The sequence below is a fragment of the Leucopleurus acutus genome (assembly GCF_964270905.1).
Source record: "Leucopleurus acutus genome assembly, chromosome: 19".
Taxonomy (NCBI): domain Eukaryota; kingdom Metazoa; phylum Chordata; class Mammalia; order Artiodactyla; family Delphinidae; genus Leucopleurus; species Leucopleurus acutus.
The window spans coordinates 48222905-48242874 of NC_139161.1; the positions used below are offsets into that span (position 1 = coordinate 48222905).

The following is a 19970-nucleotide window of genomic DNA, read 5'->3' on the forward strand; positions in this document are numbered from 1 at the left end:
ATCTTTGTGCACTGATTAAAATGGTCCCCCAAGTGCAGTGCTAAAATGCTATCTAGTGTTCCTAAACACGAGAAGGCTGTGATGTGCCTTAATGAGAAAATACGTGTGCTAGATAAGTGGCTTGGGCGTGAGTTACAGTGCTGCTGGCCATGAGTTCAATGTTAATGAATCAACAATATATTAAATAAGGTGTCTTTAAATAGAAGCATACATAAAATAAGGTTATGTACTGATCAGCTGATGAAAATCTTGTAACCAGGGGCTCACAGGAACCAAACCTTGTATTTCCCTTAGGAGCAATGGTTCAGAACCTACTAATTCAGTGTCTATGGTGACTTTACAGAACATAACTACTGCAAACAACAATAAACTGTACACTGAAACATTCTCTTTATGTAGCCATTCCTTCCATTCACCCAGAGGTTGGTAAAGTAGGCCCACAGGCCAAAGCGAGCCTGCCACCTGCCTTTGTAAACACAGTTTTACCGGAACACGGCCATGCTCGCTCATTTACATTTTGTCTATGGCTACTTCAGCACCACAACAGCAAAGGTGAGTAATAACAGAGACCATATGGCTTGCAAAGTCTAAAATACTTACTATTTGGCCTTTCACAAAAAAAGGCTGCTGACCCATGCACTAGACTCTAAACTCTTTTCTTTTTTTAAATTTATTTATTCTTGGCTGCGTTGGGTCTTCGTTGCGGCACGCAGGCTTTTCTCTAGTTGCAGTGAGCGGGGGCTACTCTTCGTCGTGGTGTGCAGGCTTCTCATTGTGGTGGCTTCTCTCATTGCAGAGCATGGGCTCTAGGCACGCGGGCTCAGCAGTTGTGGTTCGTGGGCTCTAGAGCGCAGACTCAGTAGTTGTGGCACACAGGCTTAGCTGCTCCATAGCATGTGGGATCTTTCTGGACCAGGGCTCGAACCCATGTCCCCTGCATTGGCAGGCAGATTCTTAACCACTGTGCCACCAGGGAAGTCCCAACTCTAAGCTCTTCAAGGAAACAACAATGTTGTACTCATCTTTACAATCTTAGCACAAAGCTGGCACAATAGGACAGGTAAACCAAACTTCAGTCTGATTAAGCACTGGACCCAGAATACAGCCTTCTGCTCTAAGAAGTCCGGGGTAACTGCATTAAATTCCAGATCTGATTAAGTCTTGAAAAACAGATACTATGCAAAGTAATAAAGTAAATAATGGAATGTGACAGAAGGATGAGGAGCAAAAGGAAAAAGACCAAGGCAAACAATATCATTTGGTGGGTGAAATAATCTGAGAGATTCAAATAAGGAAAGACCCAATAACAGGTATTAGTAGCTACTGAGGTCCAGTCTAGTCTGAACCCTAAAACATATTCAGAAGAGTCAAAGAGAAGGAAGGTTTCGCAAGAGCTTGGCCAAATATACAATGACATTTCATTTGTCTAAAGACATATTTTCTACACATAGCACCACGCATGTTGTACATATAACAATCACAATGGGTTGAGGAAAATGCCGGGAATAGTAAGCCAAATCATGCCACAATAGGAGAACTCACAGAAGTCTGAGAGACAAACATCTATCAACAGCTCATTCTTCCCCAGCAAACAGACACATGTTACACTGCATTCAAGATGTTGATAACAGAGCAATCAGGTCTGAGAACATCCTGAGCTGTTCCATCAGAGACTCTCACCTTTCAGTATGAACATTATTTCTGAAGCCATTAATTTAATATCCTTAGATTAACTCACTCTCAGCAACAACTCATTTGCTAAGCAGTACCCTTTTCTGATTTCCAAAGGGAGTTGAGACATAGTGGAAGGCACATCCACTAAATAAAGAATGCTTGGAACCCTGTCGACACTGAATTTGAGTGGCCTAGCTGACAGAGAGAGTTTAAATGCGGGGCTCAATAGTTTCAGAGGATGCCACTTACAGCTGAGGCTGGCAGTCCCTCCCCAGGTTGCATGTTCAACCCAAACCACATCTCAAGGCTGAAAACCAGCAACCCACAAGCTAACCTCCTGCAGCCACTCAGAGAGAGAGCAACAGCTCACGCCTGGCAGAGACAGGACAAACCAGTTTGGAGATTACTATCATGACTAACAACCACCCGAAGCCAAATTTTCTGTTTCTTATTCATGGATCTGAATTTTAGCAGTTTGTGCTAGAAACTCTCCAGGAGTTGCCAAAGGAGCAACTCCTATCAAGGCTAATCACTCAAAAAGGACAACTGAAATGAACACGCAAGTAAAGCACAACACACATTTGATTACACAGATAAATAAATGGCACACACCTTTATAATGAAACATCATGCAGCCACACTACTAAGAAAAGACACTCTTAGACAAGTGCAAACACAGTCAGTTCTGCTACAAGCTTGTTTTGAAAATGTCTATCTGTTCCATCATGATCAACATATTAGGGAACAATTTGAACCTAACACCAATTTTTCTTTTGTTCAGGAAAAACAACAGGTAAACAGAGAAAACTCCACCCAGCTGAACCGAGTTGCACAGGAACACACAAAACACACACACACACACACACACACACACACACACACACACACACACACACACACACCCCAAACATCCACCAGCTACTGCAGTTCACCATGTAAACTTACATTCTGAGCCACGCCTATCCCCATCGGGTGTTATACCTGCCGGTCCAATTTCAAAAAACCCTCGTTCCATCACTTCATAATAACTCACAAGCAGCAATCCTTCCAAAGCCCACTTCTACAAGCAAACCTCGTGTCTTTTTCAAGATAGTATCTACATACTTCTTAACCAATGAACATGTATAAAACTGTACAACTGCTTTATTAGGTTTATATCTTTTTTTTTAAAATATGTCACTGAGGAAGTTTTTGAGTGTTGTGCTCCTAACTCCATTTTCCCTGTAAGCTCTGTAGTTTTTATTGTGCAATTGTGTATAGCAGTGATTTTTAGGAATGCATGTGTTACCTTATAGGAGAACTGACTGCATGTCCAATGGATAATTCAAAAAAGCAAACTGTGGGACTTCCCTGGTGGCACAGCAGTTAAGACTCCACACTCCCAATGCAGGGCGCCCAGGTTCAATCCCTGGTCAGGGAACTAGATCCCACATGCATGCCGCAACTAAGAGTTCACATGCCCCAACTAAGGAGCCCGAGTTCTGCAACTAAGGAGACCGCAAGCCGCAACTAAAGGAGCCCGCCTGCCGCAACTAAGATCCAGTGCAACCAAATAAAGAAATAATTTTTTTAAAAAAAGCAAACTGTATATCAGTATATATAGTATAATCTCATTTTGTTAAAAAAATATATTTCATGTGTCTGCAGGTATGTATGTATACATACACACTTATAAATGTTTAGAAAAAGGTCTGGAAGAACCTACATCAAATAGTTAATAGTGGTGTCTCTGAAGGAAAGAACACAAGTGACTCTCATTTTAAACTTTATGTACATTTTTGTTTGATTTAGATACAGTGAATTGGTGTTACTTCTGCAATTAAAAAAATTCCCTTTAAAAAACAAATAAATCAAAAATAATAAGAAGAAAAACATTTTAAAAACAAACAAACAAATAAATCTGTTCTAATAGTAGAAGTGTTGAAAAGAGTGATCATTACACAATCTGGTTATACGATCCCCTGTTTAAAATCCTTAATATTAGATATCCAAACTCCTCAATATTTATGAATAATCTGGCCCCTCCTATCTTCTCCAGCTTCATCCTTCACTTTTCCTCCCCTCCTCTATATGCTCAACTAAGATTTATTTAGAATCTTCTATATGCAGGCAATGGGAATAAGGCAATGAGCAACCAGATACAGACCCCACCCTCACAGAGGCTTGAATCTAGCAAGGGAGAGGCTTTAAGCAACAAGAACAAAACTGCACCTAGTTTTTAAGTAACTGTAAAATTACTTCATCAGAAATATGGCCTTACAAAGGGGAAGCAACCAGGCTCAGGGATCAGGAAAAGCTTCCCTGCAAAAGGGAAGTGGTATTTACGCTGAGAGTTTAAGGAGAAGCAAAAATGGAGCTGATAAAGAGAGAAGAGCACTGCAGGCAAAGAGAATGTGCCACAGCCAAGGGCCAGAAAAGAGCTTGGGCCCTTCAAGGAAGAAGCCAGTAAACCTACAGAACAAGAACAAAGCGGGGAAGAGGGGTACGGGATGAGGTCAGAAGCAGCAGAGACCAAATCTTGCAGGGCCCAGTAAACTACTTTAAGGATTTTGGACCTGATTCTAAGAGCAAAGAGAACCAACTGAAGACTTTCAAATAGGGAAGTGACATGACCAGAAACGTGTATTTGAAAGCTCATTTGGGTTACTGTCCAAAAAGAAAGGCCTAAGAAGGACCAGGAATAAATGTGGAAAGGTCATTAAGAACTTCTTAATAGTGTGTGGATTACTGAAATAATGAATGATAGCTTGTACTACGATAGTGGTAGTAGAAATAGAAAAAAGTAGATAGATTCAAATTATGTTTAGGGGTAGACCAAACAGCTCTTGATACTGACTGGATGTGGGGTATAGAAAAGGAAGGGGTAAAGGATGACTCAAGTCTCTAGCAAGAGCACCACTCACATCCTAGCCTCCAGCCATACTGAATGACTTGCAGCTCCCTAAGCCTTCAGCCTGAGAGTGGAAATGCCCTTACATCATCCTTCAGCTACAAAGTGCCTCCTCATTCTAGCCTTACCTAACCATGCCCATTAGATGCTTTAATTTATGCTCCATAGCCTCTCAGCCTTGCCTTTATCACAGCACTTGGCACACTGCATTATAATATATAATATAATCATATGTTTCTGTCTTCCCCACATGACTGAGTGCTCCCTAAGGTTAAAAATCATTTTTGGTTGTTTTAATCTCTGTATCCCCAAAGCCTAATTACTCAAACGTCTGTGAATAGATTCCCACTTCCCATCAACTGTATGTTCCTGTTGCAGGGAACAGAGAAAGCAAGCTAGGTTCTTGGGGCCTGCTGTATGAAAGAAAAGGATATGGGGGCTTCCCTGGTGGCGGAGTGGTTGCGAGTCCGCCTGCCGATGCAGGGGACACGGGCTCGTGCCCCGGTCCAGGAAGATCCCACATGCCACGGAGCGGCTGGGCCCGTGAGCCATGGCCGCTGAGCCTGCGCGTCCGGAGCCTGTGCTCCGCAACGGGAGAGGCTGCAACAGTGAGAGGCCCGCGTACCGCAAAAAAAAAAAAAAAAAAAGAAAAGGATATGGGAAGATGGCTTGAACCTGAGAAAGCAGGTAAAAAAGGAAGTGTGGTTTCCTAACTGGATAAACAGAGAGCTATGAAACTGCAGCCTTCTTCCTCAAGTGCTGGTATTATAGAACTAAAAGCCCAAACCCAGAGATGTAAATTTAAAAGAAATTAAGGATGGTGTATGTACCCAAGGATGATGTATAGGCTGAAAATATATAAACAGCTTCAACAATAGTTTAGAAAACAAATTACCACATTTTACTCTGCACACATCTGTGATCATCTGAAATTTTTACTAAAAATATACTCGTATGTTATTTGTATAATTAAAAATAAAATTAAAAAATGTAATGGATCCAACGTGCAGCTCCGAGAAGCTACACACTGAATAAAAACACATGCCATATGATCCAGCAATCCGACTCCTGGGCATACATCCAGACAAAACTCTAATATGAAAAGATACAGGCACCCCAATGTTCACAGCAGCACTATTTACAAAAGCCGAGACATTGTAGCAACCTAAAAGTCCATCGACAGATGAACGCATAAAGAAGATGTGGAAAGGGTGTGGTGAAAAGGGAACCCTCCTGCATTGTTGGTGGGAATGTAAATTGATACAACCACTATGGAAAACAGTATGGAGGTTCCTTAAAAAACTAAAAATAGAACTACCAGATGACCCAGCAATCCCACTCCTGGGCATATACCCTGAGAAAACCATAACTCAAAAAGAGACATGTACCACAATGTTCACTGCAGCACTATTTACAATAGCCAGGACATGGAACCAACTTAAATGTCCATCGACAGATGAATGGATAAAGAAGACGTGGCACGTATATACAAAGGAATATTACTCAGCCATAAAAAGAAATAAAATTGAGTTATCTGTAGTGAAGTGGATGGACCTAGAGTCTGCCATACAGAGTGAAGTAAGTCAGAAAGAGAAAAACAAATACCATATTCTAAGGCATACATATGGAATCTAAAAAAAAAAAAGGTACTGATGAACCTAGCTGCAGGGCAGGAATAAAGATGTAGACATAGAGAATGGACTTGAAGACACAGGGTGGGAGGGAGAAGCTGGGGCGAGGTGAGAGTAGCATCAACATATATACACTATCGAATGTAAAACAGTTAGCGAGTGGGAAGCAGCAGCTTAGTACAGGGAGATCGGCTCGGTGCTTTGCGATGACCTAGAGGGGTGGGATAGGGAGGGTGGGAGGGACGGGATATGGGGACATGTGTATGCATATGGCTGATTCACTTTGGTGTACAACAGAAACTAACACATTATTGTAAAGCAATTATACTCCAATAAAGATCTATTTGAAAAATCACTTTTCTTTTCCAAAAAAAAAAGATGTGATATATATATATATATATATAAAAAATGGAATAGTACTCAGCCGTAAAAGACAACGAAATAATGCCATTTGCAGCAACATGGATAGACCTAGAGATTATCATACTAAGTGAAGCAAGTCAAAAAGAGAAAGACAAATACCATATAATATCACTCATATGTGGAATCTAAAATATGACACAAATGAACTTATCTACGAAACAGAAACAGACTCACAGACGTAGAGAACAGACTTGAAGTTGCCAAGGGAGAAAGGGGTGAGGGAGGGATGGATTGGGAGTTTGGAATTAGAAGATGCAAATGGATATAGAATGGATAAACAACAAGGTCCTACTGTATAGCAGAGGGAACTATATTCAATATCCTGTATGAAACCATAATGGAAAAGAATATGAAAAAGAATATATATATATGTATAAATGAATCATTTTGCTGTATACCAGAAACTAACACAACATTGTATATCAACTATAATTCAATAAATTTTAAAAATGAAAAAGAATAAAAATACAAACTTACAAACACATTGCTTAAAAAATAAATAAAACACCTAATGGAAGAGAGAAAGCTATAAAAGATTAATTATAACTTTTATGAGAGATACTCCCTAAGCTTGAGGCCAAGGCCAAAGAAAGCCATAAAATGCTTTCTCAAATTGTCATTGTTGCTTTCATTTTAAAGACACACAGTGGAGCTAATCAACAGAACAATTTATCTCTTATTCAAATAGGCATCCAGTTTGGGGTGGTAATATTCAAACTAGAAGAGGCAGTAGTGAGGGATTCTACCATAGCAGCAACCCCTCTGAAGCACCTTGATGTACTGGGGCCCCAGGTACACCATGACATATAGGAAGTTGGCAGTTTCATTTATAAGCAATGACTGCTTTCCAAGTCATCCCGAAAACAGCTAAAGACTAAAGATATAGGAAGATAAATGGAAATTTTAAATTAAACCCCAAAGGACAAGTCCTCCTATCCCACCACCTTTGACTCATTCTTAGACAACCATGCCTCCAACTTCAAAGAGGAAACAGAAATCATCAAAAGGCCCTCCCTCACCTTCCTCCTATAATACAAACTTACCTGCATCCCCAATTATCTGTTCCTCCCTGCCCTCAAGCACAAGAAAGAGGGGTTCTCTTACCTTCTTTCAGGCTAATCCCCTCATTTGTGCTCTGGATCCTACTTCTTTCTCATCAACTGCAAGGACTTCTCCCTGCCATCTATCTCCTTTCTTTCTTAGACCTCGAACCTATTTATCATTATGTTCCTTCCTTGAGCAGCTGAAGCAGCTCTCTCATGACTTCAGTACCATCTATAACAGGATGCCTTCAAGTATCTTCATCTCTGGCCTAGATCTCTCTCCTTAGCTTCAGATATCCGCTAGCCTCTAAATATCTCCACGTCAATGTCCTATAGAAATTCCAACATGTCCAAAACTAAACTCATCATCTTTCTCCTAAAACCAAGACCATCATTCACCCAGTTTCCAAATGAGAAACCTAAGTGTTACTTTTGATTCCCTCTTCTTCCTCAGCTCCCCATGTCCAATCAAGTCCTTTGGATTTTACCTCATTAATATACTTCTGTTCACTTCTCCCCAACTGCAAAGCCATTTCCTGGTTCAGGTCCTTCTCACATCTCACTTGGATTACTGTAGCACGCTCCTACTCTTCTTATTTCTGTCTTACCCTTCTCCAAATTTTCCACAAAGCAGCCAGAGTCATATTTCTAAAGTGCACATCTGAGATTTCCCTATTTAAAGCATTCAATAGCTCCCTACTACCTTCAGGATAAAGGTCAAATTACTTATTACATGACCCTTCAAGGCCTGGTCCCAGATTACCCCACCACCCACTCCTCTATAAATTTTACCCTCAAGGCACAATGAACCCTCCATTTGCAGTTTTCCAACTACTGTGTCCTCTCCCTAGCTTCAAAAATCCCACACAGAATCCTAAAGCATCATATTGATGACTATAAACCCAAAGCAACAAAAAACTGTCATCCTATACAAATCCTAAATTAATCTTCACTTAGAAAAATTACTTTTACTAAATTCTACAGTGCCACATAGTGGTGAGAGAGGGAAGCGAATAGCAAAGGTAAAGGAAGTGTAGGCGGACATAAATGAGAACATCAAGGAGCCTGAAGTGATCTGCCTTTCCTGAGATGAATGGGAATGTCTGTGCAGTGCTCCATGGTTGCATGTACCAGAACACTCACGCTTACTCAGCTAGTCTTGCTCATAACATCACCCTCAGGAACTTACATCACTGGGGCTCAGGCTGCCCAGCCCATTCTCCTGCTCAGAATCCTTCCCAGACTCAGTGCCCTGGGAGGACCGGGGATGGGATGGATGAATCCAGATCTCCAGGCGAGTGGTGTCATCTCCAACATGCCGGAAAGTGGATTTCTTTGCTTTCCGCCATTGGTCAGGGCTCAGTTCCAATTCCTCGTGTTGCTTCTTTTCCATCTGTTCTGCCTGTACGACATACAAACATATAAGCTCAGACTGTCCTGGGATTCAGCCAATCAAGAGAAGTGCTCATCTCACCTGAGTTTGTTGCCCAAGAACTGTAAAAAGTAAAGACTTTGCCATAGTTCCACAGTAGCAGAGTATCATCTGTTTTGTCTCATAAAAGTTATTAATTCTGTAAACCAGATGCTGTGGGCCCTGGAGAGCTCTCCTAAAGCTGAGTTTCGTTCTGCATAGAGACTGACTGACTCCCATCAGCAGAGCCCGAGGGGACCCCTTCAGGACATTATCAGTCGTTTCCTTAAGGACACAGAGACACTAAGAGAAACACATTCTTCTAGGAAGGAATGATTCTGCCTGCATCCCCACTCACCTTCCGTTTGGTCTCTTCAAACAAGCTCATGAGACTCTCCTTGGCAGTCAGGATAGGGTTGCTGGCAGCTAGACTGCGCATATAGTAATAGACGGCATCAAGCTTCCTCCTCTGCAGAAAGAAGTCAGAGACACTGAGTCAACCAGTTCTCTTCTGGACTCCAGCCTGAGTCAGCAGACCCAGGAAACCCTACCATCCCTCCCAACCTGTGCTCCAAGCTGTGAGGAGTTCCAACATGAAAATGAGACAACTATCCAGGGGAGAAGCCATGGCGACTACATCAGAGCTCTCTCCTTGCCCACTACTACGTCTTACATGTAGAGGTACTCGTAAAGCCACATGCTCAAAAGCAGGAGAAACGAATAAAGAGCCTCACGAAATACGAAACCAATTATGCTTTCTTTTTAGAGAAAGAAAATGTTCAGCATGTACTAATTATTGTTTTTAAAACATTATAAATAACAATGGCAATATCACTGATTAAGCATAGCTAAGTGTGAGGTAAATGATCAGCACTTCATAGATATTACGATATTATTTCCAAACCTAAGGAAACTGCCCCACAGGGATTACTATTCCCGTTTTAATAATGAAGAGATAGGGGCTCAGGAAGATTATTACATAACTTGCCCAACGAGGTCTCAAAGCCAAATCCCAGATAAGCTAGTATTTGAACCTACGTCTGCCTGGCTCCTAAGTTTATGTTTTCACTACAACATACTGACTCCACGAAGAAAGGAAACAAACTATTATCCAATGCATGCAGCAAATAAATACTTCAAGTCCATTTTAAAACCAAATAATAAGTAAAAGAAAGGGAGAGGGTCAGAAAGAAGGAAAAACACTGAAATAAAGGGGGAAAGAATATCAAAAAGCCTTTCTATCTCTCTATCATATACATTGTTACCTTTTCTGTCTCAAAATGCACCTAGACTACTACTTCCCTCTCTCCCCAGCACCTACTCACTCTTTAAAAGTCCCATCTTGCATTCATCTAGCATGGTTAAAGGTATACATTCTAAGCGCAACTGCCTGAGTCTGAATTTGGTCCTGCCATTTATTAGGTATAATCCTAAGAAAGTCAACCTAGAAAGGTTTCCTTATTTGTAAAATGAATATATCCACCAACATATATGGCTCCTGAAAAGATTAAAATTCATATAATATATACAGTTTAACAGAATCTCTGGTACTCAGTTTCAGTCAGTTAAGTGGGAGCTATCTTTAATGTTATTCCAATTACACCACTCATTTGATTTTACAGTATTTTATCAGTTCTACAATGATTTTTTTCTTTTTTTTTTTTTTTTTTTTTTTTTGCGGTACGCGGGCCTCTCACTGCTGCGGCCTCTCCCCCTGCGGAGCACAGGCTCCGGACGCGCAGGCTCAGCGACCATGGCTCACAGGCCCAGCCGCTCCGTGGCACGCGGGATCCTCCTGGACCGGGGCACGAACCCGTGTCCCCTGCATCGGCAGGCGGACTCCCAACCACTGCGCCACCAGGGAAGCCCTTTTTCATATTTTAACATCTCTGAAATCAAGATACAACTCAATCACTATCTATCATCATGTCTTATTTTAATTCACATTCTTCTTTCTTAGTGGTATAGGAAATGATGTATCTAACAATCAATTGCATCATATTGCATCAAGTCTAATTTGTATCATTGTCTATACACCTCACTTGTCTTCTCAACAACGTTTCCTTTCAGGACAGAAACCATATCAAATATTTACCACTCACAGCACCTAGCAAAGCACTGTGCACAGCATGTTCTCAGTAAATACTAGAGATCCACTGAATGAAAGGTTACAGAAAAGCTGAGAAAGTGATCTTAAAAGACAACTGGGGGCACTTTTCTGGTGGTCCAGTGGCTAAGACTCTGCACTTCCAATGCAAGGGGCATGGGTTCAATCCCTGGTCAGGGAACTAAGATCTCACATGCCGCTTGACATGGCCAAAAAAACAGACAACTGGGTTAACACAGAGACAGAAAAGGAGGGACAGAGGAAAAGAACTTGAAAAGAGTACTAACTTAGGTAAGAGGTCCATGAAAGAAACACATACCAATTTAATTAGTGTAGCAACAGACCACTGAGGGAAGACACAAGATTAACACTCAAGGGACTTCCCTGGTAGTCCAGCGGTGAAGACTCGCACTCCCAATGCAGGGGGTCTGGGTTCAATCCCTGGTCAGGGAACTAGATCCCACATGCCATAACTAAGATCCCACATGCCGCAACTAAGACCCAGCACAGCCAAATAAATACATATTAAAAAAAAAAAAAGATTAACACTGAAAAATCAGTTGTATTTCTACACAGTAGTAGTGAACAATCTGAAAAATTAGGAAAATAATTCCATTCATAATAGCATCAAAAATCATAACATACCTTTATATGTTAGGAATATTTATATCTTAGGAATAAATTTAACCTAGGAGATGCAAAACTTACACACTGAAAATGACCACACATTTCTGAAAGAAATTAGAGAAGACCTAAATAAATGGAAAACATCCTGTGTTTGTGCAGAAGACAATACTGTAAAGATGTACATACTCCCCAAAGCAATCCACAGATTCAGTGCAATCCTTATCAAAATCACAATGACTGTTTTGGCAGAAATGAAAAAGCTGATCCTAAAGTCCTTATGGAATTCCAAGGAACCCCAGATAGCCAAAACAATCTTGAAAAAGAAAAACAAAGTTGGAAGACTCACATACCCAATCTCAAAACTTACCACAAAGCTACAGTAATTAAAACAACGTAGTACTGGCACAAAGGTGGACATATGGATCAATGTGAGAGAATCTAGGGTCCAGAAATAAACCTATCATACATCAACTGACTTTCGACAAGGGTGCCAAGACTATTTAATGGGGAAAGAACAGTCTCTTCAACAAATGGTGCTAGGAGGATTGGATGTCCACATGCAAAAGAACGAATTGGACCCTTACTTCACACCATATACAAAAATTAACCAAAAATGGGGCTTCCCTGGTGGCGCAGTGGTTGAGAGTCCGCCTGCCGATGGAGGGGACACGGGTTCGTGCCCCAGTCCAGGAAGATCCCACATGCCGCGGAGCGGCTAGGCCCGTGAGCCATGGCCACTGAGCCTGCGCGTCTGCAACAGGAGAGGCCACAACAGTGAGAGGCCCGTGTACCGCAAAAAAAAAAAAAAAAATTAACCAAAAATGGATCAAAGACCTAAATATAAGAACTAAAACTATAAAAAATGTACCCTGTATTTTCTTCTAAATAAATAAATAATAAATCTTAACTTTTAATTTGGTTAAGAGTTTCTTAGCTATGACATCAAAGCACAAGCAACAAAAGAAAAAATAGATGAATTGGACTTCATCAAAATTAAAAACTTTTGCGGGGAACTCCCTGATGGCGCAGTGGTTAAGACTCCAAGCTCCTAATGCAGGGGACCCCAGTTTGATCCCTGGTCAGGGAACTAGATGCCACATGCCACAACTAAGAGTTTGCATGCCACAACTAAGGAGCCCGCCTGCCACAACTAAGGAGCCCACCTGCCACAACTAAGACCCAGCATAACCAAATAAATACATAAATCTTAAAAAAAAAAAAAACTTTTGTGCATCAAAGGGCACTATCAAGAGAGTGAAAAGACAACCCATAAAATGGGAGAAAATATTTGTAAATCAAATATCTGATAAACGTCAGAATATATAAAGAACTCCTACATCTCAACAACAAAAAAGACAACCCAATTTAAAAATATGCAAAGGATCTGAATAGACATTTCTCCAAAGAAGATATGCAGATGGCCAACAAGAACATTAAAAAATCAGTACTCATTAGGGAAATGCAAGTCAAAACCACAATGCCATACAACTTTGAAGCAGTTAGGCTGGCTACTATCTAAATACACACACACACACACACCAACAACAGAAAATAGTGTGTGTTAGGAAGGATGTGGAGAAACTGGAACCCTTGTGCACTACTGGTGGGAATGTAAAATGGTGCAGCTGCCAATATGGTGGTTCTTCCAACAACTGAAAATACAATTATCACATGACCCAGCAATTCCACTTCTGAGTATATATTCAAAAGAATTGAAAGAAGAGTCATGAAGAGGTATCTGCACACTCATATTCATAGTAATATTATTCACAATGGCCAAAAGGTAGAAGTGTCCATCGAGAGATGAACAGATAAACAAAATGTGGTATATACATACAATTGAATATTATTCAGCCTTAAGGAGGAAACTGACATGAGCTGTAACATGGATGAACCTTAAGGATATAATGCTAACTGAAATAAACCAGTCACAAAAAGACAAATACTTTTAGATTCTATTTATATTAGGTAACTAGAGTAGACAAATTCACAGAGGTGGAAAGGTGAAGAAGGGTGGTTGCCAATGGCTAGAGGAAGGGAAAAATAGGGAGGTGTTGTTTTAATGAGTAGAGAGTTTTAGTTTTGCAAGATGAATAGAGTTCTGGAGAGTGATTGCACAACAATGTGAATGTACTCAACACTACTGAACAGTACACTTAAAAAAAAAAAAAAAAAAAAAAAAATGGGTAAGATGGGAATTCCCTGGTGGTACAGTGGTTAAGAATCCGCCTGCCAATGCAGGGGACATGGGTTCGAGCCCTGGTCCGGGAAGATCCCACATGCTGTGGAGCAACTAAGCCCATGTGCCACAACTACTGGGCCTGCGCTCTAGAGCCCGCAAGCCACAACTACTGAGCCTGAGTGCCACAACTACTGAAGCCCATGTGCCTAGAGCCCATGCTCTGCAACAAGAGAAGCCACTGCAATGAGAAGCCCACGCACCGCAACAAAGAGTAGAGCCGCTCTCCACAACTAGAGAAAGCCCGCATGCAGCAACGAAGATCCAACACAGCCAAAAATTAATTAATTAATTAATTAATTAAATTTTTAAAAATGGGTAAGATGGCAAATTTGGTTTTATGTGTATTTTACAATTAAGAAAATTTTTTTAAATTTTCTTAATTTTTAAAAAAATGGGTAAAGGACTTGAATAGACATTTTTCCAAACATCCAAATAAGCATATGAAAAGATGTTCAATGTCATTAGTCATTAGGGAAATGCAAATCAAAACCACAATGACATACCACTTCACACTCACTAGATCTGTAGATGTCAACAAACTGATTCTAAAGTTTGTATGGAAAGGCAAAACATCCAGGATAGCCTACACAATATTGAAGGAAAAGAAAAAAGCTGGAAGAAAGGAAAAAAAAAGTTGGAAGACTGACACTACCCGACTTCAAGATTTGCTATAAAGCTACCGTAATCAAGACAGTGTGGTACTGGCCAAAGAAGAGACAAATAGATCAATGGAACAGAATACAGAGCCCAGAAATAGACCCTCACAAATACGGTCACTCGATCTTTGACAAAGGAACAAAGACAATTCAATGGAGAAAGGATAGTCTTTTCAACAAATAGTGTTGAAAACAACTGGACATCCACATGCAAAACAAAGAATCTATACACAGACCTTACACCTGTCACAAAAATTAACTCAAAATGTACCGTAGACTTAAATGTAAAATGCAAAACTCTACAACTCCTAGAAGATAACACAGGAGAAAATCTAGGTAACCTGGGTTTAGTCATGCCTTCTTAGATACGACACCAAAAGCACAATCCATGAAAGAAAAAGTTGGCTAAGTTAGATTTCCTTAACCTTAAAAACTTCTGCTCTGTGAAAAACACTAAGAAAATGAAAAGAAAGCCACAGACTGAGAGAAAATATTTGTAAAACACATGTCTGATAAAGGACTGGTAACCAAAACATAAAATGAACTCTTAAGACTCAATAAGAAAACAACCCAATTTAAAAATGGGCAAAAGATCTAAACAGACACATCACCAAAAATACACAGATGGGAAATTAGCATATTAAAAGATGCTTTACATTGTATGTCATTAGGGAATTGCAAGTTAAAACGAAGTTTAACACAAATAGGATTTTGCACACCTATTAGAATGAGGAAAATCCAGAACACTGACAACACCAAATGCTGACGAGGATGCACAGCAACAGGAACTCTCATCCACTGCTGGTAGGAATGCAAAATGGTACAGCCACTATGGAAGACAGTTTGACAGTTTCTTCCAAAACTATATATACTCTAACCACACAACCCAGCAATCACACTCCTAAGTATCTACCCAAATGAGATGAAAGCTTATGTCCACACAAAAACATGCACACGAACATTTATAGCACTTTTATTAATAACAGTCAAAATTTGGAAACAACCAAGATGTCCTTCAATAGGGGAATAGATAAACTGTAGTACATCCATACAATGGAATATTACTCAACAATAAAAAGAAAAGAGCTATCAAGTCACAAAAATAACCCTAAATGCTAAGTGAAAGAAGCCAATATGAAAAGACTACATACTGTATGGTTCCAACTATATGACATTCTGGAAAAGACAACAGTACAGAGACAGTAAAAACATCAGTGATTGCCAAAGGTTTGGGGGAAGGAAGAAGGATAAAGAGGTGGAGGTTGGAGTACAGGATATTTTTAGAGCAGTGAAAATACTCTGCATGATAATATAATGGTGGATACATGTTACTATACATTTGTTCAAACTCAGAGTGTGCAACAGTAAAAGTGAACCTTAGTGTAAGCTATGGACTTTAGTAATATAATAACGTATCTATACTGGCTCATCAATTGTAACAAATGTACTACACTAATGCAAGATGTTCATAATAGGGAAAACTGAGAGTTGAGGAAGTATATGGGAACTCTCTGCACTTTCTGCTCAATTTTCTGTAAACCTAAAACTGACCAAAAAAGAAAAAGAATATTAAAGAAGAAAAAACCCACAATGAGGTATCACTTCATACCCACTAGGTTGGTCATAATCAAAAAAATGAAAAGTAACAAATGTTAGCATGAACATCAAGAAACTAGAACTCTCCTACACTGCCGGTGGAAATGTAAAATGGTGCAGCCACGATGAAAAACAGTTTGGCAGCTTCCCAGAAAGTTAAACACAGAATTACCATATGACCCAGCAATTCCATTCCTAGGTACAGACCATAATTAATGGTTAATTTTGTTACATGAATTTTACCACAATTTTTATTAAAAGCCATTGAGGGGAAAATTTTTTTTAATTATATTTTCTAGTTAACAAGAAAAAAAACAATTCATTAGATTATTACAAAGAAGAAAAACTGGGAAAGGAGACAAGAAATGAGTGAGAAGGGAAAACAGAAGATGGATAAGAATAAAGGGGAGAGAAAAATAAAGCCACAAAGAGGGGTGAAAAAAAATCTCAACGCATATCACAAAGAGAATAGGACAGAGGTAAAAAGCAGAGAGACAGAAAGATTCAATAGATTCTGCAGGAAGTGTATCTGTAAACCACATTACTTAATCAACAATTTCCATCCATAAATAAGTATTAGGAATATTTTTGAATCTTTGTAGAATAAAAATATCAATTCAAACACTGTTTATTTGGGCAATGAATTTTACAGCATTAAGAAAACTCTCCCTGCTAATGAGCACGTTAGCTGCTTCTTAAACCTTTGGTACTTACCAGTGGCCCCTCCCCCTCTCCCTTGAAGTCAGCTTCCTCACTAGGAGCTCTGTCAGCTCCCAAGGCTCACCTTTAGAGGCACATTTAGAGGAGTTTGGTAAGATCTAAAGAGGTACAATTTGGCACTTACTGTGCTTCTGCTAAGGAGACTCCTTAGGTGAAAAGCTAAGTTGAATGAGGGGATGATCTGAGGAAAGGAAGGATGTACTTCAGACTAGTTGAGGACTTTAAAGGGGAGAGATAAAGGGAGCCTTATTTTCCTTCCAGAAATGAGTAACCTAGTTCAACCTAGGGAAGGGAAACGTATATAGAAGATTCAGAGCAGAAACCTTGGTCAAAAACAAAGAGTGATGTTTGGCTGGAGAATAAGCATTCCCCTAGGAACTTAAGTGCAGTAAAAGTGGATTTAACTGAAGTGAGGGATCTCTGACAACTTACCTCTGAAAGTAACAGTGACAAAAGGAGTTTGAGGATGGGAGGCAGAAGGGGATATGCTTTGGGTTATAGTGTTCAGATGAAATCTAGCTCCAGGAGCTGATGCTATCAAAATTCATATTTCTAACACACTGCCTGCAAAATACTTCCCCATCTAAGATTTCTTACCGTATACACTGCCAGCAGAGCCAACTGGTTATAGGGGCGCCCATTCTTGGGAGCAATGTGCTGGGCTTTCAGGTACCAGCTGTAATAGAAAAACAGTAAAAAAAAAAAAAAAAGTTCTCTATCAACGCTTTCCCAATTCATCACCTGATAGCCCTTACTAATTAAGCTGTAAACTTGGAGTGGTAAAGCATGAGGCAAATAGGGTCACCTGTAGGACATATATATAGGAGGCAGCTCAGGTGGCCCATTGCTCTTAATAGGGCTCGGATTAAAGCCACACAGGGAAGAGGAGTAATGAACAAGAGGCAACAGTACCTGCGTGCTTTCCCGTAGTTTGTCGTGTCATTGGCTTGCTCCCGATACCTGGCAATATCTCCTTGGCAAATCATGCATCGCTGGGCACTGATCAAGGCATATTTTACCTTCAGGAAAAACAATCAGTTAGTAGCATATACCCAAGAAACTCTAACTTCAACCCCAAAGGACAGGGATGGGGTCAAAATAACAGAGCAGCATTCATAATAAGGCACCAGTCGTCCTCAACAAAGCAAAAAGTTTTCAGTCTAACTTGACTAGAAAAAAAAGCCAACAATGTGATGCAAAATTTACTGAGAAAGAGTGCAAAAGGAAGGAGGTCATTCTTATTTCGAGTCCCAGTCAAGTGGAAGAAAACATTCTGACTCTCTTTGTAGTAGCTGTGTGATCTCAGCTAAGTCTTTGGGACTCACTTTCTTCATCAGCATATAAAAATACCTATCATAGGGAAACTGTAGGGAATAAGTGTAAAAATATAAAGTGACATACAGGGAATTCCCTGGAGCTCCAGTGGTTAGAACTCGATGCTTTCACTGCTGTGGGCCTGGGTTTGTTCCCTGGTTGGGGAACTAAGATCCCACAAGCCACGCAGTGCGGCCAAAAAAAAAATAAAGTGATATACAAATATTAAAATAATTGTTTACTCTGTTCTTTTCCTGCCATCATCTTTCTCTCTTCAAACTGTTAATACAACTGTATTGTGTTGCTGCATTGCATCCCCTTTGCAAGACAATAATAATTCCCTAAAACAATAAGTTACCCTTTAGCAAACACCTACAACGTGCCAGGACTGAGTAATACTACATGTTTCCTCACTGATGGGCTTGGCATCTGTCACTCAATGAGAAAACAAAAGAGCAAACCCTTAACAATCCCAAGACACGTACCCAACCAAAAAAACCTTCCTAAGGAACATCACTTCATAAGATATAATACCACTCCACCCACAGACAAGAAATTACCATGTCACTGAATAAAGTAGTAGATACTGACCCCACAGGACGGCTCATTTACTAGCTAAGTGAGTAGCTACTGCACATCAGCCTCCTAACACATAACTCAAAAGTATGCCTCAGCAAAGTTATACATCACTACATGTCATACACCTTCAGAGTTCTGACTACTCCACACATTCTCCCTATGAATGAACACCAAGAATCCTCGGTATTTAACCGGTAAAGCACCAAGGAAACTGCTATGTTTCCACTCTACAGCCACTTTGCTACCAGCGGGGGGAAGAAAACAAAAACAAATTCGGCCAAAGGCTCTCCACTATCCTCAGAATAAAGTACTAGATGGTCCAGCCTCTGCTGCTCACCTCTCCAGCACCACTTCCCCTCTCACTCTCTGTGCCTCAGACTAGGCTGTTCTCAGTTCCCCTATCACATGGTGCTTTTCCCACTCCAGGACCTTCCCATGTACCGTTCTTATTGCCGAGGATACACCTTTCACCTGGCCAGGGTCTCCAGTCTTCAGCCTCAGCTTAACTGTGACTTCCTCAGGCCTCTATGATCCTCCAAGCCCCTTCACACCACACCCCCCAACATCCTCTGCGGAAGTCAATGCATCTGCAATTACCAATGCAACACCTGTACTCATGCCTCATCAAACTCTAAACTCTGAGAGCTAGGAACGTGACTTTCTCGTTCCACACTGAATTAGGTGTGCCTAGAATGGCACCTGGCATGGAGGAGGGACTCAACAGATACTTGCTGACTGGTAATAGAACCTGTGCATGGCAATTCATCAGAAGGAGCAGAAAGGCAAGAGGAAGCCTCTGCTCCATAAATCACACTCCTTTCTCTAATGAATCAACTTCTTCCTCTTCTCTGGCCCTTTCCTCTCAACATATAATTATGCTAAAGTCTCTCCAAGCTTAGGAACAAACTTCTCTTGACACTATGTCTTTTTTTTTTTTTTTTTTTTCGGTACGTGGGCCTCTCACTGTTGTGGCCTCTCCCGTTGCGGAGCACAGGCTCCGGACGCGCAGGCTCAGCGGCCATGGCCCACGGACCCAGCCGCTCCGCGGCACGCGGGA

At 40.6% G+C, this 19970-nt stretch overlaps 1 protein-coding gene across 1 annotated transcript in view; it reads right to left on the reverse strand.

The window, feature by feature from the left end:
• The window catches only part of SMG6 (SMG6 nonsense mediated mRNA decay factor), a 237562-nt gene that overhangs the window by 210544 nt on the left and 7048 nt on the right, over positions 1–19970 (reverse strand). The window contains exons 5-8 of the mRNA XM_082861071.1: positions 17933–18039; positions 17618–17696; positions 9431–9541; positions 8851–9063 (exon numbers count right to left, since the gene is read on the reverse strand). Of these exons, the coding sequence (XP_082717197.1) occupies positions 8851–9063; positions 9431–9541; positions 17618–17696; positions 17933–18039 (510 nt within the window). The remainder of the gene's footprint in view (positions 1–8850; positions 9064–9430; positions 9542–17617; positions 17697–17932; positions 18040–19970) is intronic.